Raw genomic sequence first — 24395 nt, 5'->3', positions numbered from 1 at the left:
AGCTATGGCTCTCAGACTATGAGACACTAAAATATGATTATTTTTTGCTTCCAAACTGCTATTATTGTGCTAAAGTGAAAAGAAAAAAAAAAGTATACATATTAGGTATCTCCACGTCCGTAACAAACATCTCTATAAAAATATCACATGACCTAACCATTCAGATGAACACCGTAAAAAAAAAAAACTGTGTAAAAAAAAATGAATTTTTGTCACATTACATCACAAAAATTGCAACAGCAAGTGATCAAAACGGTGTATGCCCCCCAAAATAGTACCAATCAGACCATCACCTCATCACTCATCCCGCAAAAAAATGAGACCCTACCTGAGAGAATCGGTCAAAAAATAAAAAAGCTATGGCTCTCAGACTATGAGAAACTAAAATATGATTATTTTTTGCTTCCAAACTGCTGCTATTGTGCTAAAGTGAAAAAAATAAAAAAAGTATACATATTAGGTATCGCCACGTCCGTAAAAAACAGCTCTTTAAAAATATCACATGACCTAACCACTCAGGTGAACATCGTAAAAAAAAAAAAAAAATTTGTCACATTACATCACAAACATTGCAACAGCAAGTGATCAAAAAGGCGTATGCCCCCAAAATAGTACCAATCAGACCGTCACCTCATGCCACAAAAAATGAGACCCTACCTGAGAGAATCGGTCAAAAAATAAAAAAGCTATGGCTCTCAAACTATGAGACACTAAAATATGATAATTTTTGGCTTCAAAACTGCTATTATTGTGCTAAAGTGAAAAAAATAAAAAATTCCTAATTCCTCGGTTAAACGCTGTAAAAATTAAAAATAAAAACAGTGCCAAAACATCAATTTTTTGTTACCTTGCCTCACAAAAAACGTAATATAGAGCAATAAAAAATCATATGTACCCCAAAATAGTACCAATAAAACTGGCACCTTATCCCGTAGTTTTCAAAATGTGGTCACTTTTTTGAGTTTCTACTGTAGGGGTGCATCAGGGGGGCTTCAAATAGGACATGGCATCTAAAAACCAGTTCAGCTAAATTTGCCTTCCAAAAACCATATGGCGCGTTCCTTTCTTTCTGCGTCCTGCTGTGTGCCCATACAGCAGTTTACAATCACATGTGGGATGTTTATTTATTTTTAATTCTTTTTATTAATTTTCAATAAAGGGGGTTACAATACATGACAGCATGTCAAAGTTGCATTGAGGCCAATACAATGGTACAAAATCACATAGAGAAAAAATTGACAATGGTTGAAAGAGTGGGGACTTTTACGCCCTCAAGGAGAAAGAACTCTATTTGAGAGGATTTATAAAGAAGAAGAAAAATCAGAACAAGAGCAATATCGACATTAGCTTTGTACATGTTTAAGTGAGAGTGTTCTGATATTACCATTAAGGTTATATATTGCATCGAATCTTGTAAACTGAGCACCTCCTAAACCTGAAAATCCCTAATGACCTCCTCCTCTTAAGTTAAGAACTCAATGAAGTCAGAGAACACAAAGAAAAATGTGCGGTGTTTCTGTAAACCGCAGAATCAGGGTAATAAATATCGAGTTTTATTTGGCTGTTAACCCTTGCTTTGTTACTGGAAAAAAATGGATTAAAATGTAAAATCTGCCAAAAAAGTGAAATTCTGAAATTTCATCTCCATTTTCCATCAATTCTTGTGGAACACCTAAAGGGTTAAGAAAGTTTGTAAAATCAGTTTTGTATACCTTGAGGGGTGTAGTTTCTAAAATGGGGTCATTTCTGGGTGGTTTCTATTATGTAAGCCTCACAAAGTGACTTCAGACCTGAACTGGTCCTTAAAAAGTGGGTTTTGGAAGTTTTCCGAAAAATTTCAAGATTTGCTTCCATACTTCTAAGCCTTCTAACGTCCCAAAAAATAAAATGTCATTTTCAAAATGATCCAAACATGAAGTAGATATATGTTGAATGTAAAGTAATTACTATTTTTGAAGGTATTACTATCTATTCTAAAAGTAGAGAAATAGAAATTTGGAAATTTGCTAATTTTTAAAAATTTGGGGTAAATTTGGTATTTTTTTATGAATAAAAATGTTTTTATATTACTTATTTTTACCACTGTCATGAAGTACAATATGTGACGAGAAAACAATCTCAGAATGGCCTGTATAAGTAAAAGCATTTTAAAGTTATCACCACATAAAGTGACACATGTCAGATTTGCAAGAAATGGCCTGGGCAGGAAGGTGAAAACAGGCCCGGGGTTAAAAAATGCTGTTATTGTGTAAAACAAATAAATAAATGTATACATATTAGGTATCGCCGCATCTGTAAGAACCTGCTGTATAAAAATATCACATGAACTAACCCCTCAGGTGAACACCGTAAAAAAAAAAAAGTCTAAAAAAATATTTTTTGGTCATCTTACATCACAAAAAGTGTAATAGCAAGCAATCAAAAAGTACCCCAAAATCGTACCAGTCAAAAAGTCATCTCATCCTGCAAAAAATGAGACACTACCTAAGAAAATCACCCCAAAAAATAAAAAATAAACTATGGCTCTCAGAATATGAAGACACTGAAACATTCTTCTTCTTTTATTATTTAAAAATGCTGTTATTGTGTAAAACATAAATAAATAAAAAGTATACATATTAGGTATTGCCGCATCCGTAGGAACCTGCTGTATAAAAATATCACATGACATAACCCCTCAGGTGAACACCGTAAAAAAATAAAAAGTGTGTAAAAAAAGCAATTTTTTGTCACCTTACATCACAAAAAGTGTAATACCAAGCGATCAAAGTCAAGTCATACGCACCCTGAAATAGTACCAATCAAACCGTCATCTCATACCAAAAAATATATACGACCCCCTACATAAGACAGTCGCCAAAAAAAAAACTATTGCTTTCAGAATATGGAGACACTAATAAAACCATTTTTTTTCTAAAATAGTTTATTATGTACTGAAAACAAACAACAAAAAAGTAGTCATATATGGTATTGTCGCATCCGTAGCAACCTGCTCTATAAAAATACCACGTGATCTAACCTGTCAGATGAACATTGTAAATAACAAAAAATTAAAACTGTGCCTAAACTGCTATTTTTTGTTACCTTGCCTCACAAAAAGTGTAATATAGAGCAACCAAAAATCATATGTACTCTAAAATAGTAAAATAATCCGTTTTGAATACCTTTAGGGGTGTAGTTTCTAAAAGGGGGTCATTTTGGTTTCTATTATGTAAGCCTCACAAAGTGACTTCAGACCTGAATTGGTCCTTAAAAAGTGGGTTTTGGAAATTTTCTGAAAAATTTCAAGATTTGCTTTTAAACTCCTAAGTCTTCTAACGTCCCCAAAAAATAAAATCTTATTCACAAAATGATCCAAACATGAAGTAGACATATGGGGAATGTAAAGTAATAACTATTTTTGGAGTTATCACTATCTATTATAAAAGTAGAGAAATTGAAATTTGCTAATTTTTCAATTTTTTTTGTCAATTTGGCTTTTTTTTTATAAATAAAAATGAAATGTTTTGACTCAATTTTACCACTGTTATGAAGTACAATTTGTGACGAGAAAACAATCTCAGAATGTCCTGGATAAGTTAAAGTGTTTTAAAGTTATTACCACATAAAGTGACATGTCAGATTTGCTAAAAATGGCCTGGTCCTTAAGGTGAAAAATGGTAGGGTCCTTAACGGGTTAACAGATAATAGATGGCACAAATAATGGTTAGTAAAGCAAATTTAAAGAGTTAAAAAGAAATTGTCCACTCCTTTAATATTGATAGCCTATCCTCAAAGGCTGATCAGCAGGGTCCGACACCGGACACCCTCACTGATCATCGTGTATTGGACTTAGCTGAACTACTGCACGGCTGCTCTCATTTCTTCTCTAATGGTAATATTATAGAAATGAAACATGCTTGGTTATCTCTAGAAAAATGGTTTCATGGTCAGCTATCTAGAAGTCTTCATACCATGGAGTACTTCCAGTAAGTCTCCATACAGGACTGTTCTCTCTAAGAAGATTCAGCACCCTTCCTAAGCCACTTCCAAGCTATCGCACTGAGCCAGCCAGAATCCTACTCTGTACTGATGAGGGGCAAGCACCCAAAACAGCTGTCTACGGATGGATATCTGGCCAGACTATATTCCCTTGTCAAATTCCTAGGCTTGTTAGAAAGTCACATCTTGACTCATAGGGAGTCTATTCCAATATGTGGTGCTGGATAGATGGTTCTCTCTTTCTTGGGAGATACCTGTTTGCATGGTCCACCATCAAAAACTCTGAATTTGTATGCACGCAGCCACATTCATTATTTTACAGAACTGTCCCAGAAACCAACCAATTTTTTTCATTGCCATTACCTGACATAGAAAGATGTTGGAGGAAGGCTGTCCAAATACAAAGAAGAGTCCGTGGGTGCAGGGGGGTTCGCAATGGCCGTTGGCACAAAGAAACCCATTGTGGCATTAATGGATTGGTCAAACAATGGCACAATAGCACGAACAGGGACAGTCATTTTAATAGATACACCTAAAAAAAAAAAATACAAAAAAATTAGAGGGGAAAACCATTAGGTCTTCAAACACTCAAATAATGTAAGCTGCCACCTTGCTGTAATGCTGTATACCTGTATATGATTCCTTTGTGATTCCATTTTAATAGTACGCCCTAATCACTGAAAATAGACTTGTAAAGAGATCGGATTTTAAAAGTTTTTTCCATGCATAAAAAATATACTCACCTTTAGAGCTTCACACCGTTTCAGCACTACTGCTGTTCTTGTGTCACATGAGCAGGCTGGCCAATCACAGGCCACTGCAGTAATGTGTCCACAACAGTGATTTCACAACAGCAGGCCGTGACTGGCCACCATATTCACATGAAGCATCATTCTTGTGAACAACACATTTTATCAAAGCTGGTGTAAAGAAAAACTGGCTTAGTTGCCCACAGCAACCAATTAGATTCCACCTTTCATCTTTTGGATCTTCTTTTGGAAAATGTGAAAGGTGGAATCTGATTGGTTGCTATGGGCAAGTAAGCCAGTTTTCCTTTTTAGACCAGTTTTGAAAAATCTCCCTCATATTCCAAAGAGCACCTTTCGGATTTCACTGGTCATTTTTTACAGAATTTGATTTCGAACTCCTTACCACACATTTGGGCCCCTAGAATGCCAGGGCAGTATAACTACCCCACAAGTGACCCCATTTTGGAAAGAAGACACCCCAAGGTATTCGCTGATGGGCATAGTGAGTTCATGGAAGTTTTTATTTTTTGTCACAAGTTAGTGGAATATGAGACTTTGTAAGGAAAAAAAAAAATTAAAAAAAATCATCATTTTCCACTAACTTGTGACAAAAAATAAAAAATTCTAGGAACTCGCCATGCCCCTCACGGAATACCTTGGGGTGTCTTCTTTCCAAAATGGGGTCACTTGTGGGGTAGTTATACTGCCCTGGCATTCTAGGGGCCCAAATGTGTGGTAAGGAGTTTGAAATCAAATTCTGTAAAAAATGGCCGGTGAAATCCGAAAGGTGCTCTTTGGAATGTGGGCCCCTTTGCCCACCTAGGCTGAAAAAAAGTGTCACACATGTGGTATCTCCGTATTCAGGAGAAGTTGGGGAATGTGTTTTGGGGTGTCATTTTACATATACTCATGCTAGGTGAGAGAAATATCTTGGTCAAATGCCAACTTTGTATAAAAAAATGGGAAAAGTTGTCTTTTGCCAAGATATTTCTCTCACCCAGCATGGGTATATGTAAAATGACACCCCAAAACACATTCCCCAACTTCTCCTGAATGCGGAGATACCACATGTGTGACACTTTTGACAAAGCCGATTTTGACAAAGCCGATTTTAAAGAAGGGCGTATCCTCGATTTTGCGACTAAATCCGTAAGGACCCTTGAGGTTGAGACAGAACCCTCATCCTCTGAGGGGGAAACTGAATTGGAAGGTACTTCCTACCAGAACAGCCAATACCCCATCTTCCAACCCTCTAATAAGGGACCTAGGGGAGGGGGAGGCAGAGGTAGGAACCCCAGATCACGGGGAGGTTTTTTAGGGAACCAACCTACGAGGTCCTACAGTCTCAGAAACAGGAAGAACAAATAGCACACCTCTATAGAATGGGTGTAGCTGATTATGGGACTGTACACCCTCTAGGAAAAAACAGGTCCCGGGACAAGTTACAAATTATTAACTTGTCTGATAGGTCACTTACGGAGGTGGAATTGGAGCTACTAAGTAAGGGCCTATCATTTGTTCCCACCTGTTCCTTTAGTTCCTTCGAATGGGTCAAGGATTTGACCTTATTCGTGAGGAAACTAAAATGGAAAAAATTCTTTGCTACACATAATCAACAACAATGCAATGAATTGGGTGTGGACATAAATGATCTGCCGGATATCCAACTATTGGCATCCCTCATGGAAGAAGGGAGTAGGGAGATGGGTGAGGGTCCATTTACGGACCTCAAATTGTCCTCTACTAAAAACCCGCCTCTTGGTGATGGCACACCACCTGATATCTTTCTTAAGGTCGTCACAGACCAACTGAGAAAGCTCGACACATTGAAGGGGACTGAGTCCAATCTCCGGAAAAGGGAGATTGAGGCCCTAATCTCATTGGAACGCGACAACTCCCTTGTCATTAAACCTTCGGACAAGGGAGGGAATATTGTCGTAATGAACTGTGACCAATATAAGACCATGTGTTTGAACATTCTCAGTGACAAATCATGTTATCGTGTGCTGGAATCAAATCCCACTGAGATGTTCAGGAGGCAATTGAAGGACCTCTTGGACACAGCACACGACCATGCTCTTATCAGTAGGTCTGAATTTGAGTTTTTGTTTCCCAAATATCCCCAGACGCCCTGTTTCTATGGGTTACCCAAGGTGCACAAGGGACTTACCCCTCTAAAGGGACGTCCCATTGTGTCAGGGACTGGGAGTTTGACACATCCAATCAGTACATACGTGGATAGGATTTTACGACCATTTGCGGTGTCCCTATCCTCGTATGTACGTGATTCTATGGATGTAATCAAAAAATTGGAAGGAATACATCTTGGTGAGAACGTTATGCTGGCCAGCCTGGATGTTGAGGCCCTATACAGCTCGATACCCCACGACAGGGGGTGTGGAGTTGTGGCCTCATTTCTTAGTCAACGCGGCACCCACTGCTGGCAGCATAACGAGTTTATCCTTGAACTAATGCAATTTATCCTTGAGCACAACTGTTTTACTTTTGACCACCGCATGTACCACCAGCTCAGGGGAGTGGCGATGGGGAGCCCCTGTGCTCCGACCTTCGCCAATCTCTACCTGGGCTGGTGGGAACGTGAAGTTGTGTTCGCGGATAATCAAAGATGGGCTGACCACATTAATTTGTGGTTACGCTTCATCGACGATGTACTGATTTTATGGTCTGGGAGTGTTGAGGACTTTAATCGGTTTGTTTCAGACCTGAACATTAATACTATGGGATTATTCTTTACATCAGAGATCCAAGAATCTCAAATCAACTTTCTGGATCTGACTATCTTCAGGGACAGGATGGGCAATATTGGCACACGACTGTTTCGCAAGGAGACTGCGACAAACAGCCTCCTTAGTTGGGACAGCTGCCACCCCCTGCCCCTGAAGAGGGGAATTCCAAAAGGGCAATACCTTCGGGTAAGGCGCAACTGCTCCAGCATGTCGGATTTTAGAACGGCATCCAGGGATTTACGAACAAGATTTAGGAGTAGGGGATACCCACAACAGGTACTAACTAAGGCGTACCAGCATTCGCTGGCACAAAACCGGGATGCCCTCCTTACCCCAAGGACGGGATCGGCTGGAATGGACCAGTTGCGAATCATAGCCACATATGATGAAGCACACAACACAGTGCGTGATCTGCTTAAGACCTATTGGGGTATTCTTAAATCAGACCCAGATATTGGGGATATGATAGGCGATGTACCCTTAATTACGTACAGACGTGGACGTAGTTTGAGGGATCGCCTGGTCCACAGCTTCTTTCAGGGCCCGACCACATCCACATGGCTAAGCACCAGCCTTAAAGGGACCTTCCGCTGTGGCAGTTGCGTGGCTTGCCCTGCAATTCAGACTGGCGCCACATTTATTTGTGGCGTCACGGAACAGAGATTTACGATCAGATCATTTGTTAACTGCAAAACAAGAGGCCTGGTATATTTGGCCACTTGTATTTGCGGAAAACAATATGTGGGTAAAACCATAAGAGAATTCCGTAGAAGAGTAGCAGAACATCTAAATGACATCCGCAAAGGGGCGGATACCCCGATTGCTAGACATATATCGACCATGCACAATGGTGATGTGGATGTCATCAAATTTCAGGCTGTGGAGGTGGTCAGAAGATCACCAAGAGGAGGCGACTTTGATAGGCGTTTATTACAAAAAGAGACACAATGGATTTACCGCCTGTGTACGCTCCAGCCCCAGGGACTCAATGAGTATAATTCCTTTGTGTGCTTTCTCTAGATCCCTGGAGGGGAGGTGCAACAGGGGAATATTATGGGTAATGACACACCGCCCATGATCCATGTGTCCCAATGGGACTGACTAGTAATGATCCCATGCTATCAGATCACCTAGGCCACTGACGGGCCAGGAGACACTAGGGGCAGAATAGTGGAATTATTGGTTTTGAATACTTATACCACGCACTGCCCCTTTTATGTATGAAAGGATCATTATGTAAATCAGCCCTATCACAGCATCGCCATCTAGTAAAAAACTGTATTGTCTCCACCACTACTGATTGATGTCCTTAACTAATGAAACAAAACAAATAAATAATAATAAAAATATAATAAAACATAATGCGGTTCATACCACTGTATGATCCCCGTCCCGATCGGTGCTATACCCATGTCGCCAGGATAGTAAGTCGCCGTGTATATTTACTCTAACTCTAATGTAGAATGTTATTACATTCATCTGGGCCGGTCTCATTGAGGGGGCGGCACAATAGGGGCGGGATGGAGTATGCGGCAAAGCCGCGCCTCCTGCATCCTCATTGGCCGTTCTGTAGGCGGGGTCCAGTAGAGGGGAGGAGGACTCTCCTCATATTCTGTGCACCTGAGCGGCCGCGTTCGGCCACCTCGTACTTACAGCTGCAGTCTCTGCAACGGAGGCTTAGCAGCTTTGAATATTTATCCTGTTAACCACAGATACACGCTCCTGACGAGCCTTATGGCGAAACGCGTCGAGTGTGGTGTGGGGATGAATTTATGTTCATATGCATCTGCATTGCGCTCATACTGCAGTTGAGGTCTGCGGTTCTCAGCCCTCTGCAAGTAAATGAGCAATGGCAATCCAGTTCTGTCTGTTTCACCCAGCTTAGCTCAGATCCAGTGATTCGTGTTTGCAGGGCCGACTCTCAGACATCCGTTTTATTGAACGGATGGATTCAATTGAGATCGGCTTCTGCAGGCAGATGTTTATCACTGGATTAGTCTATTTATAACTTTAGTCGAGGGATCCATTAGCTGGCAGTGATTCAGAGCACTCTGACCGCGATATAGTGCTTACCTCTGTGGATCTGATGAGTACGGCCCCATGGCCCTCTACTTTAACCTGCAGCACAGCACCAGCCTGCGGCACTTCTGGTGACCCCATCCGCAGTCGTATTTACCGCATTGGCGGTTTATAGGTCCGTACATCGACCCTATACTGAGTGGATGGTGTCCTAGAATTTTAATATAGGTTAGCTCCCCTTCCTTTTGTTTTTCTGATTAATAAAGTAACAGTTTTAACAGAAATATAGCGTTCCTAACGACAGTGATTTAATTTTGATAGGTGGAACGTATACAATACATCAGTTATACCAGTGAAATTTTCTTTATATATTGCTTGAGAGTAATGGCAGGCTTTTTGGCGGCAGGTATTTGTAGTGACAAATGGGATGAGGAGGCTAGAGTGGTGTTTTCTGAGGCAGATCTACCCCCAACCAACCGTGCATTAAGTATCACTGGTTCATTTAAACTACTCACCAAAAGCTACAAAGACCAAGTAAGAGGGTGGTGGGAAATTCAAACCCTGGAAACCTACATTCAACATCAAATAGTTCCCAGGGGTATGCGGATTCCCTTCCTTCCGTCCAATAGAATTCAGTCCCCAGAGTTTCGCAAAAAGTGGGAAAAAGAGGCCGTTGAGAGCTCCCTCAGACTCATGGCATTGTTGCTGGAGGAGGAAAAGGCCCTGCACACTAAAAACACTACATTGTTGCAGGAGCAAATTGCAGAAGTGAGCAAATTCTCCAGTAACTCTGAGTTTACGCGCAAGGAGGTCTTCTTGCAACAGACGGTGGAACGTTTTACGGCCCAACTTAAAGAGCGTAAGCACTCTCAATTTTTGAGGGACAAAGCCGATTTTAAAGAAGGGCGTATCCTCGATTTTGCGACTAAATCCGTAAGGACCCTTGAGGTTGAGACAGAACCCTCATCCTCTGAGGGGGAAACTGAATTGGAAGGTACTTCCTACCAGAACAGCCAATACCCCATCTTCCAACCCTCTAATAAGGGACCTAGGGGAGGGGGAGGCAGAGGTAGGAACCCCAGATCACGGGGAGGTTTTTTAGGGAACCAACCTACGAGGTCCTACAGTCTCAGAAACAGGAAGAACAAATAGCACACCTCTATAGAATGGGTGTAGCTGATTATGGGACTGTACACCCTCTAGGAAAAAACAGGTCCCGGGACAAGTTACAAATTATTAACTTGTCTGATAGGTCACTTACGGAGGTGGAATTGGAGCTACTAAGTAAGGGCCTATCATTTGTTCCCACCTGTTCCTTTAGTTCCTTCGAATGGGTCAAGGATTTGACCTTATTCGTGAGGAAACTAAAATGGAAAAAATTCTTTGCTACACATAATCAACAACAATGCAATGAATTGGGTGTGGACATAAATGATCTGCCGGATATCCAACTATTGGCATCCCTCATGGAAGAAGGGAGTAGGGAGATGGGTGAGGGTCCATTTACGGACCTCAAATTGTCCTCTACTAAAAACCCGCCTCTTGGTGATGGCACACCACCTGATATCTTTCTTAAGGTCGTCACAGACCAACTGAGAAAGCTCGACACATTGAAGGGGACTGAGTCCAATCTCCGGAAAAGGGAGATTGAGGCCCTAATCTCATTGGAACGCGACAACTCCCTTGTCATTAAACCTTCGGACAAGGGAGGGAATATTGTCGTAATGAACTGTGACCAATATAAGACCATGTGTTTGAACATTCTCAGTGACAAATCATGTTATCGTGTGCTGGAATCAAATCCCACTGAGATGTTCAGGAGGCAATTGAAGGACCTCTTGGACACAGCACACGACCATGCTCTTATCAGTAGGTCTGAATTTGAGTTTTTGTTTCCCAAATATCCCCAGACGCCCTGTTTCTATGGGTTACCCAAGGTGCACAAGGGACTTACCCCTCTAAAGGGACGTCCCATTGTGTCAGGGACTGGGAGTTTGACACATCCAATCAGTACATACGTGGATAGGATTTTACGACCATTTGCGGTGTCCCTATCCTCGTATGTACGTGATTCTATGGATGTAATCAAAAAATTGGAAGGAATACATCTTGGTGAGAACGTTATGCTGGCCAGCCTGGATGTTGAGGCCCTATACAGCTCGATACCCCACGACAGGGGGTGTGGAGTTGTGGCCTCATTTCTTAGTCAACGCGGCACCCACTGCTGGCAGCATAACGAGTTTATCCTTGAACTAATGCAATTTATCCTTGAGCACAACTGTTTTACTTTTGACCACCGCATGTACCACCAGCTCAGGGGAGTGGCGATGGGGAGCCCCTGTGCTCCGACCTTCGCCAATCTCTACCTGGGCTGGTGGGAACGTGAAGTTGTGTTCGCGGATAATCAAAGATGGGCTGACCACATTAATTTGTGGTTACGCTTCATCGACGATGTACTGATTTTATGGTCTGGGAGTGTTGAGGACTTTAATCGGTTTGTTTCAGACCTGAACATTAATACTATGGGATTATTCTTTACATCAGAGATCCAAGAATCTCAAATCAACTTTCTGGATCTGACTATCTTCAGGGACAGGATGGGCAATATTGGCACACGACTGTTTCGCAAGGAGACTGCGACAAACAGCCTCCTTAGTTGGGACAGCTGCCACCCCCTGCCCCTGAAGAGGGGAATTCCAAAAGGGCAATACCTTCGGGTAAGGCGCAACTGCTCCAGCATGTCGGATTTTAGAACGGCATCCAGGGATTTACGAACAAGATTTAGGAGTAGGGGATACCCACAACAGGTACTAACTAAGGCGTACCAGCATTCGCTGGCACAAAACCGGGATGCCCTCCTTACCCCAAGGACGGGATCGGCTGGAATGGACCAGTTGCGAATCATAGCCACATATGATGAAGCACACAACACAGTGCGTGATCTGCTTAAGACCTATTGGGGTATTCTTAAATCAGACCCAGATATTGGGGATATGATAGGCGATGTACCCTTAATTACGTACAGACGTGGACGTAGTTTGAGGGATCGCCTGGTCCACAGCTTCTTTCAGGGCCCGACCACATCCACATGGCTAAGCACCAGCCTTAAAGGGACCTTCCGCTGTGGCAGTTGCGTGGCTTGCCCTGCAATTCAGACTGGCGCCACATTTATTTGTGGCGTCACGGAACAGAGATTTACGATCAGATCATTTGTTAACTGCAAAACAAGAGGCCTGGTATATTTGGCCACTTGTATTTGCGGAAAACAATATGTGGGTAAAACCATAAGAGAATTCCGTAGAAGAGTAGCAGAACATCTAAATGACATCCGCAAAGGGGCGGATACCCCGATTGCTAGACATATATCGACCATGCACAATGGTGATGTGGATGTCATCAAATTTCAGGCTGTGGAGGTGGTCAGAAGATCACCAAGAGGAGGCGACTTTGATAGGCGTTTATTACAAAAAGAGACACAATGGATTTACCGCCTGTGTACGCTCCAGCCCCAGGGACTCAATGAGTATAATTCCTTTGTGTGCTTTCTCTAGATCCCTGGAGGGGAGGTGCAACAGGGGAATATTATGGGTAATGACACACCGCCCATGATCCATGTGTCCCAATGGGACTGACTAGTAATGATCCCATGCTATCAGATCACCTAGGCCACTGACGGGCCAGGAGACACTAGGGGCAGAATAGTGGAATTATTGGTTTTGAATACTTATACCACGCACTGCCCCTTTTATGTATGAAGGGATCATTATGTAAATCAGCCCTATCACAGCATCGCCATCTAGTAAAAAACTGTATTGTCTCCACCACTACTGATTGATGTCCTTAACTAATGAAACAAAACAAATAAATAATAATAAAAATATAATAAAACATAATGCGGTTCATACCACTGTATGATCCCCGTCCCGATCGGTGCTATACCCATGTCGCCAGGATAGTAAGTCGCCGTGTATATTTACTCTAACTCTAATGTAGAATGTTATTACATTCATCTGGGCCGGTCTCATTGAGGGGGCGGCACAATAGGGGCGGGATGGAGTATGCGGCAAAGCCGCGCCTCCTGCATCCTCATTGGCCGTTCTGTAGGCGGGGTCCAGTAGAGGGGAGGAGGACTCTCCTCATATTCTGTGCACCCGAGCGGCCGCGTTCGGCCACCTCGTACTTACAGCTGCAGTCTCTGCAACGGAGGCTTAGCAGCTTTGAATATTTATCCTGTTAACCACAGATACACGCTCCTGACAAGCCTTATGGCGAAACGCGTCGAGTGTGGTGTGGGGATGAATTTATGTTCATATGCATCTGCATTGCGCTCATACTGCAGTTGAGGTCTGCGGTTCTCAGCCCTCTGCAAGTAAATGAGCAATGGCAATCCAGTTCTGTCTGTTTCACCCAGCTTAGCTCAGATCCAGTGATTCGTGTTTGCAGGGCCGACTCTCAGACATCCGTTTTATTGAACGGATGGATTCAATTGAGATCGGCTTCTGCAGGCAGATGTTTATCACTGGATTAGTCTATTTATAACTTTAGTCGAGGGATCCATTAGCTGGCAGTGATTCAGAGCACTCTGACCGCGATATAGTGCTTACCTCTGTGGATCTGATGAGTACGGCCCCATGGCCCTCTACTTTAACCTGCAGCACAGCACCAGCCTGCGGCACTTCTGGTGACCCCATCCGCAGTCGTATTTACCGCATTGGCGGTTTATAGGTCCGTACATCGACCCTATACTGAGTGGATGGTGTCCTAGAATTTTAATATAGGTTAGCTCCCCTTCCTTTTGTTTTTCTGATTAATAAAGTAACAGTTTTAACAGAAATATAGCGTTCCTAACGACAGTGATTTAATTTTGATAGGTGGAACGTATACAATACATCAGTTATACCAGTGGAATATGAGACTTTGTAAGGAAAAAAAAAATTAAAAAAAATCATCCTTTTCCGCTAACTTGTGACAAAAAATATAAAAGTCTAGGAACTCGCCATGCCCCTCACGCAATACCTTGGGGTGTCTTCTTTCCAAAATAGGGTCACTTGTGGGGTAGTTATACTGCCCTGGCATTTTCCAGGGGCCCTAATGTGAGGTAAGTAGGTAAATGACCTGTGAAATCCTAAAGGTGCTCTTTGGAATGTGGGCCCCTTTGCCCACCTAGGCTGCAAAAAAGTGTTACACATCTGGTATCGCCGTATTCAGGAGAAGTTGGGCAATGTGTTTTGGGGTGTCTTTTTACATATACTCATGCTGGGTGAGAGAAATATCTCGGCAAAAGACAACTTTTCCCATTTTTTTATACAAAGTTGGCATTTGACCAAGATATTTATCTCACCCAGCATGGGTATATGTAAAATGACACCCCAAAACACATTGCCCAACTTCTCCTGAGTACGGCGATACCAGATGTGTGACACTTTTTTGCAGCCTAGATGCGCAAAGGGGCCCACATTCCTTTTATGAGAGCATTTTTAGACATTTGGATCCCAGACTTCTTCTCACGCTTTAGGGCCCCTAAAATGCCAGGGCAGTATAAATACCCCACATGTGACCCCATTTTGGAAAGAAGACACCCCAAGGTATTCAATGAGGGGCATGGCGAGTTCATAGAATTTTTTTTTTTTGGCACAAGTTACCGGAAATTTATTTTTTATTTATTTTTTTCTCACAAAGTCTCCCTTTCCGCTAATTTGGGACAAAAATTTCAATCTTTCATGGACTCAATATGCCCCTCACGGAATACCTGGGGGTGTCTTCTTTCCGAAATGGGGTCACATGTGGGGTATTTATACTGCCCTGGCATTCTAGGGGCCCTAAAGCGTGAGAAGAAGTCTGGAATATAAATGTCTAAAAATGTTTACGCATTTGGATTCCGTGAGGGGTATGGTGACTTCATGTGAGATTTTATTTTTTGACACAAGTTAGTGGAATATGAGACTTTGTAAGAAAAAAATAATAATTTCCGCTAACTTGGGCCAAAAAAATGTCTGAATGGAGCCTTACAGAGGGGTGATCAATGACAGGGGGGGTGATCAATGACAGGGGGGTGATCAGGGAGTCTATATGGGGTGATCACCCCCCTGTCATTGATCACCCCCCTATAAGGCTCCATTCAGATGTCCCTATGTGTTTTGCGGATCCGATCCATGTATCCGTGGATCCGTAAAAATCATACGGACATCTGAATGCAGCCTGACAGGGGGGGTGATCAATGACAGGGGGGGGTGATCAATGACAGGGGGGTGATCAGGGAGTCTATATGGGGTGATCACCCCCCCTGGAAGGCTCCAGGGAGACGCCTGTATGTGTTTTGCGGATCCGATCCATCTATCAGTGGATCCGTAAAAATCATGCGGACGTCTGAATGGAGCTTTACAGGGGGTTGATCAATGACAGGGGGGTAATCAATGACAGGAGGGTGATCAGGGAGTCTATATGGGGTGATCACCACAGTCATTGATCACGCCCCTGTAAGGCTCCATTCAGACGTCCGTATGCGTTTTGCAGATCCGATCCATCTATCAGTGGATCCGTAAAAATCATGCGGACATCTGAATGGAGCTTTACAGGGGTGTGATCAATGACAGGGGGGTAATCAATGACAGCGGGGTGATCAGGGAGTCTATATGGGGTGATCAGGGGCTAATAAGGGGTTAATAAGTGACGGGGGGGGTGTAGTGTAGTGTAGTGGTGCTTGGTGCTACTTTACTGAGCTACCTGTGTCCTCTGGTGGTCGATCCAAACAAAGGGGACCACCAGAGGACCAGGTAGCAGGTATATTAGACGCTGTTATCAAAACAGCGTCTAATATACCTGTTAGGGGTTAAAAAAAATCACATCTCCAGCCTGCCAGCGAACGATCGCCGCTGGCAGGCTGGAGATCCACTCTCTTACCTTCCGTTCCTGTGAGCGCGCGCGCCTGTGTGCGCGCGTTCACAGGAAATCTCGGCTCACGCGAGATGACACCAATCGGCGTTAGCGTAGCCTGGGGGAGCCGCCGCGATGACGCCTTTCGGCGTTACAGTTGCGGCAACTGGTTAAAGTTTTGTGAGAGAAGATCAGGCGCCATGATACTCTGTGTGTTTCAGGCTCACACAGGAGCTAGACAAATGGATTGCAAGGTAAAGTGAAAATCTGGTTATATGTATAGGTATGGGTTCTGGTTGGGTCACCGCTTGCAGCCTTAATGCCGTTTTTCAAAAATTAAGTTACGTTTCCTTTTAACTGACCTCCATTTCCAAGTTCCTAAAACTTTATCAAAACACATTTCTTTTTCAGTAATAGCCCACTGCCTAGCCTGTGCCTCAGACTGTTCTGTCCTGGGGAAATTGGCTCCCATGCCCAGAAGTTATCCCCATCACGCAATGCATCAATAATAAAATGAGTCGTTTCTTAAAGTGTAATTAAACTTTTATTCAACTTTATTTTTTTTAAATGTCCCAAATGGCCTAAAAATTATTTTTTTATTATACTGTATTTATTGATTTGGACTTTTTTACTAAAGAAATTTCCACCTAAAGCCCTGTTTTCAACCGCACTTTAAATCCACTATTCTCGCACACCGCTGACTTGTCAGTGGTGTACGGAGTACGGACTCTGCATTGTATCAATGGGGCCACAGCGAACGGCGTATGGGCAGGAGCGCACATTGCTGCTTCTGCCTGTGCCCGCTCTGCTCCTCTAATCCTGGCCTAACACATGGTTACAGGGTACTGATGTGCTATGCCAGCATTTAGCCAACCTCAGGGGGCAGCATAAGCAGGAGCAGCAATGTGTGCTCCTGCCCGTACACCATTCGCTACGGCCAAATTGATACAATGCAGAGTCCGTACTCTGTACACAGCTGAGAAGTCAGCGATGTGCGAAAATAGTGAATTTAAAGGACAGTTGAAATCAGGGCTTTAGTGGAAAATTATTTTGTAAAAAGACAAAATCAATGAATAAGGTATATTAGCAAAATAATTTTAGGGCATTTGGGACATTTTTTTCAAAGTTGAATAAAAGTTTGTTTACTCTTTAAATAATCTGACTGGTTGAGGTATACTGAATATCTGTCAGTGCATTCTGCCATGTGCCACTTGTGCAGGGGATGGGGAGACTGGGGGCCCATCGGAGGATTCACCTGCTCCCGTGTCCGAGCCTGCAACAGCTTGTTTAATACACAGATAGTGACCAAAAAGCCCTCAATAATCAAATTAATATGGACATTTTTTGGCTTTATTTAAAGGGAACCTGTCACTAAGAGGAGCTATAGTTGTGTTTTTGGAAGCACAGAATAAAAGAATGCACCACATATACTCTACCTTCTGTGTTCTGGCCGTTGATATAATTATAGAGACGTTTGAAGCTTTTCATTATTCCAAGACCAAACATGTCTGTGTCTAATTGTGTCGTCACCCAGCGAGTGGCTTCATATCTTCTAAGTTCAAAAGTCTGAAATAAATTAGATGTGTACATCCAAGATGAATATAAGGATTATTTTTCCCCCATTTTGCTTCAAATTTTAAGTAACAGTAAATTTGATGCAGTTTACTTGCAACATTTAAAGGGAATCTTTCACCAGCAACCTGCCTATGAAACTGTATAGACACATAGCTGTGGTTCACCTGAGTAAAACGAGTAAAACGCTGTTTTTCTTTTGCTGATCCGAGGCTCCGTTCCTGAGTTATGATACTTTTTCTTAATATACAAATAAGGCTTTTGGTGCAATGAAGGCATCACCATTGCTCTTGTTTTACCCAAGCTCTGCTACTTTCTGTCATCAGCCCCTTCCTCACTGCTTTAATTGATGGGGACAGGCAGTGGTAAAGCTGTCAGGGAGGGACTGACCACAGAAACGAGTGGAGCTTGGGTACAACAAGAGCAATGGTGATGCCCTCATTGCACCAAAGGCCTAATTTGCATATTAAGAAAAAGCATCATACACTGGGGACAGAGCCTCCGATCAACAAAAGAAAAACTGCGTTTAAATCAAGGGAACTACAGCTATGTGTCTACGCAGACAGTTTGATAGGAAGGTCACTGTTGACTGATTCCCTTTAGTAAATATCCCAAATCAAAAAGTCTGATGGGACTGTTTAATGGGGTTCTCTGGTTAATTAAGCGCATGATCAGTGGGGGTCCCACCAATCTAATAGTTATTGCCTATTCTGTGGATAAGGGATAACTTAACATAACCAGAATACCCCTTTAACTTCTTATAACTCTGTATATGTGGCCATTTTATATGACTTGTATTCTACAGTTATCACCAGTTTCCCCCGTGTAGACTCAAACTGTCAGTTTTCTTTGAGCTAGAGCAGGGATGAGCAAACTGCGACTCTCCAGCTCTTGTAAAACTACAACTCCCAGTATGCCCAGTCTGTCTACAGCTAATAGCTTACAGCAGGGCATGATGGGATTTGTAGTTTTACAACAGCTGGAGAGCCGCAGTTTGCCCATCCCTGAGCTAGAGGATGGAGACTAGCTGCTATGATGTCTCCAATACACTGCACACACAGAGAAGAGGAGATCCTGCTCCCCTGTATTTCTCTGTAACACACCCTCAGAAGCAGCACCTGCGTGGAGGACATTATAAAGCAATACAGCAGCACTGAGCTTACATATTGCTTTGGGAGGTGTAACCAGCTGCTATGGTTATCCATCAGTGCCTTGAGACAATAAGACGATCTGGGCATAATAATGAGTGGCCAGTAGCAGACATTTCTTTAACCCCAGGAATAATACCAGGAACCCGGCTTCCACTCAATCCCATGATGTACATTAGTCATAGTGCATTAACACAATGCATTGTATGGAGCACTGTCATCTCATGAAACTGATATTTTATTATGTATTGAGATAGTAAAGAATAATTATAATAATTATAATTTTAATAATGTGGTGTAAATAAGCATATATTGTTTGTCAGTTTGGATTCTGGGTATTAAAGAACCTTGGTATTTCGGGGGGGGGGGGGGGGAAAAAAAAAAAAAAAATCTTCCTGTAGAAAAATTCCTAAAAATAAAATTTTTGTTTAGGACACAGAATGTGCTGGTCACAGTGGGATTAAGCAATGCTATTTTAATTGTGGTCTAAAACAAAATTACATTCTTACCAGGATAAAAGTACTAATCCAGACATACAAACTAAAAATCTCAGTGAACAGGATTAACATTCCACAGTTATTTAATTAAAGGGGTTGTCCAGGCTACAGATGTTGATGACCTATCCTCAGGAAAGGTAATTAACATCAGATTGGTGGGGGTCATGGTTGTCAACCGTTTAGAAATTCCTGGACAGTCCATAAAAATAGGAGACTTTTTTCCAGTGTCCATGAAACAAATTAAGTGTCCGTGATTTTTTTTTTTTAGGTTGGCGGTACTTGATTGTCAGGTTGATTGAAATTCTCCAGTACTCTATACTCTGTACTGATGAGGGGCAATCACCCCAAACAGCTGCTGCAGATGAGATGCTGGCTTATTTAATATCAGAGTCATGTCTCAAGGCCTATTTAAAAGGGTTGAACATTGACTTATAGGATAGCTGCCTTACATCTGGTGGCATCGGAGGCAGAGCTTGTTAAGAGCTCATTTGCATCCCTTTCTTCTCTTGTAATTCTCAGCATTTTAGAGCACACAGCAAAGGCTGGTAATGTGTTTAGTATTAGTATCTGACCTATCTTTATATAGTTTTCCAATTTGTCCATAAAAATGTTGGCTGTCTGTGATTTTTGGATAAATTGTTCAAAAAAATAAAAAATAAAAGTTGGAAATCCTGGCGGGGGTCCAACACCCTTTTCCCACACAATCAGTAGCCAGTGGCATAAATGAAACAGTGGACCAAGCCAGGAGCAGAAGGCAGCAGACAGCTGTGGCCCCTGATATTATACAGTGTACAGAGCGGCACTGGCATACAGCAGCTTAGCTGCCATTGGGAGTTGAACTGCAGTACCCCAGCACGGCCACTACATAGTGTATGAAGACAACTGCTTCCAGGTCCACATACTTTATAGTTTGACGCCAGCGGCTACCCAAACCAGCATATTGCCAGGGGTGTCGGGTGTTGGACCCCCATAGATCTGATGTGGATGAGCTATCCTGCACAACATAGGGGTTGCCTCATAGGTTCACAGGGAAATGTGCTCTAAAAGGAACCTGTCATGATGAAAATGCAGTGTAATCTGAAGGCAGCATGTAGGAGGAGCTGAGCAGATTGACATATCGTTTTATGGGAAAAGATTCAGTAGAACTTCTATTCATTTAAATTTCTGCTCATTCTGGGCTTTGAAGTCCAGGAGGCGATCCTATCAGTGATTGACAGGCTTCCCTCTATGACTGTGTATAGAGAGATCGCTGTCAATCACTGATAGGACCGAATCCTGGACTTCAAAGTCCAGAATAAGCAGAAATATAAATGAATAGAATACAAGTTCTACTGAATCTTTTCCCATAAAACTATATATTAATCTGCTCAGCTTCTCCTGCTCTATAACCTGCTGTCTTCAGCTCAGACACCACAGTCAACGTGGCAGGATAATCACATCATTTAGTTGCACAACATTTCTGGCTAAATAAATGTAAGATAAAGATAAACTTTGTTCGAAAGTTATTGACTGATAACATGAATAGGATATTAAGTTTATCTGTTCACAACACAGTATCAGTTCATATAGCAGATATCATACAATCTTTACTGTTCTGGAACTTCCAGTGCTATCTCCTTATCATATATTGCAGTATTGCTACGGCAGAACTTTATGTGACCCCTTGTACATACAGTAAAATAGTGGTCACTCAGACAGGAGCTCAGTTGGCTGCGAGGCTTCTTGAATCACCACAGCCTTCAAAATACATTAACGAGAAGTGTTAAAGAGCATCTGTCAGCAGCAGTGGCACAGGGGGACCCGAAGCGCATGGAAGGCCCCGTCCCCTATGTCTACTCTGTCAGTTTATTCACATAGTTAATTAAGGCATTGAGGAGGCGGCTGCCATTCTCCCTCAGCCCCCCCCCCCCCTTCCTCCTGAGACCGCTCCCTGTCTAACCTCATTATCCGGGCTACGGGCTCCCAATATTTCCATGTGCGGCCCTGGTCAGCAGATTTGTACCTATGAAACTGGCTGACCTGTTACATGTGTGCTTCGCAGCTGAAGGCATCTGTGTTGGTCCCATGTTTATATGTGCCCGCAAGATGTTTTAATATATGCAAATGAGCCTCTAGGAGCAACGGGGGCATTGCTATCACACCTAGAGGCTCCGCTCTCTCTGCAACTGCCACACCCTACATGTTGATTGACATGGCCAGCCAGTGTGAACGTCAAAGTGCAGAGGGCGCGGCAGTTCAGAGAGTGTCTGGTAGCGACTATCTCTTCTGTCCTTATAGAAAATATATACACAATCAACTTCGTATGTATATGGGAAAATCAGGAGTTAGCTTCCGGACAAACAATAATTTAGCCAACAGCTATTGAAGGTGTTTGGCTACCTTAGAAAAAAAAATCCAGGGTTACCATGGTATTTAACACATATGCTCATGTAGTCATTTACCTCATATCCATCTTCCCCATAATTTTTTTTATTTTATTTGGACTCTCCGGGCCTGTTTTTACCATGTAAACAATTCCCTCTGGTTTCCGTCCTGTATGTAGCACTTCCTGTTCCGTATCCAGCCAAACCCATGATGCACTTCTCCTTTCTCTGCCACACTTCCAGCACCGCTCCTAACAACTCCCAGCTACTTTATAGCTCCTCCCACCACCCAGTTACATAGACACTCCCCTATCATTGCCCCTAACAACTTCCAGGCAGTTTATAGCTCCTCCCACCCAGCTAGTTACATAGACACTCCCCTATCACTGACACACCCATGGACATGACATCACAGGAAATAAGAAAGAGCTTCATGGACATGGTCATGTGACCACAGCCCAGAACAGAGGATAGGAGTAATAAAGTTATAGCTACTTTCCAAAATTATTATTTAAAGTTATGTTGATGCAAACCGGATAATTCATTTGAGTGTCCTTTTACACAGGCAGGTATGAGCACCGATGTCACGGATGATGTTGCAGATAGCGGATAAACATCCAACTGGCTTGATCCCAAACTAAGGAGCATAAAGGTGACCTCTATAAAACCCTAAGAGCTCACCCTGACTGCTAAGCACATACAAGGGTCTCAGAGGTAGACGATTGCATGCCCTTGTACCTAGACTGTGTGACACCTGAAAACCCTATAATAGTGAGGGGACACGACCACCGGCTCCCTGCACTTAATACGGAGGGAGTCAGGGTCACCTAGAATCAAGCCAGCAAGAAAACACAAAACATGAAAGGACTTATCTGAACAAGCAGCAACAGAAGTCTCCAGCAGTGAACACTTAAATCCAGGAAGTATGGGAGGGAATATAAAGGAAAGAGGATTAGTCTAAATAGGTGACACATGGGAGAAGGAAATGAGATGACAAAGTGAAACCAAAACAAAGAACATCATGCAAGAGGTAGAAAAGGACGTCTGTCAGACCTTCTCACAGAAGTGGCGGTGACAACCGATCGACGATAACATTATGTCGATCAGCACTTGTTATCTGCATTTATATGCAGGAATTATCATTAATACAGGGACACACTGTTGGTAATATGATCTCTGATCCCAATACAGTTTTCACTCGTTGGCTGCCAACAAATGAGCATTTTTATTGCTGCAAGAAGATGTGATCACCCAACAAACTGGTATCTGCTCATTTTTCAGATGATCAGAGGCATGTCTACACCGAGCAATGATCAGGTGAAAAAAAATATGAAAGGTTCTTAAAAGGGCCCTGCTTGTGAAATGGTGCAGACTATGAGATTGAATAAAACTTATTTATATTCCAGAACAGTGACAGGACAACTTTCTGTGTGGTCCTTGACTGGGGTCAGGACTGTGAGATGTTCTAACAGGTCTATCAGAGTTGCTCCCAAGATGAATTTCAGCTTTTGCCCCTTTTTACTCACTGTCAGAGGCTGTACCGCTAGCAGAAGTCATTCCACAAGGATCTGCCGTGCACCTCTGTGATCATAATCACTACCTTACGTAGATTGTTCAACTAACCACCACTGAATCTGCAGCATGCATGTGACACAAGGTCTGGCAGTTTAAGCCTCATTCACATGTCCGTGTCCATGCTCAAATCCGTGAGCAGATGGTCAGTGATGCATCCATGAAGCTGTCCGCGAAGGATCCATGTTGGGTCTGTGTGTCTGTTTTTTGCTGTCTGTGTTGCATCTGTGTTTTACTGTATTTTAAGTATGGTAGTTGCTCTTTTTGCAAATACACTGAAGAAAAATATAATGGCAACACTTTCGGTTTTGCTCCCATTTTTCATAAGCTGAACTCAAAGATCTGAAACATTTTCTACATACACAAAAGACCCATTACTCTCTAATATTGTTTACAAATCTGTCTACATCTGTGTTAGGCTAGTTTCACACTTGCGGCAGGACGGATCCGACATGCTGTTCACCATGTCGGATCCGTTCTGCGGCTGTTTCGCCGTGCCCCCGGGCCGGCGCTCCGTCCCCATTGACTATAATGGGGACGGGGGCTAAGCTCCGGCGCAGCACGGCGGTGCATGGCTTAAGGCCGCCGGACTAAAATTACTGCATGTCATGTTTTTTAGTCCGGCGGCTTTCTCCGTGCACCGCCGTGCTGCGCCGGAGCTCCGCCCCCGTCCCCATTATAGTCAATGGGGACGGAGCGCCGGCCCGGGGGCACGGCGAAACAGCCGCAGGACGGATCCGACATGGTGAACAGCATGTCGGATCCGTCCTGCCGCAAGTGTGAAAGTACCCTTAGTGAGCACTTCTCCTTTGCAGAGATAATCCATCCCACCTCACAGGTGTGGCATATCAAGGTGCTGATTAGACAGCATGAA

The 24395-nt window shown here is 42.9% G+C and overlaps 1 protein-coding gene across 1 annotated transcript in view; it reads right to left on the bottom strand.

Moving 5' to 3' along the window:
• The window catches only part of LOC120998827 (heme-binding protein 2-like), a 41399-nt gene that overhangs the window by 8858 nt on the left and 8146 nt on the right, over positions 1 to 24395 (bottom strand). The window contains exons 2-3 of the mRNA XM_040429678.1: positions 17806 to 17935; positions 4345 to 4513 (exon numbers count right to left, since the gene is read on the bottom strand). Coding sequence (XP_040285612.1) covers positions 4345 to 4513; positions 17806 to 17935 — 299 coding nt within the window. The remainder of the gene's footprint in view (positions 1 to 4344; positions 4514 to 17805; positions 17936 to 24395) is intronic.

Source organism: Bufo bufo, chromosome 4, assembly GCF_905171765.1.
Source record: "Bufo bufo chromosome 4, aBufBuf1.1, whole genome shotgun sequence".
In the NCBI taxonomy this organism is placed as follows: Eukaryota; Metazoa; Chordata; class Amphibia; order Anura; family Bufonidae; genus Bufo; species Bufo bufo.
This window is presented reverse-complemented; position numbering and strand designations above follow the sequence as displayed.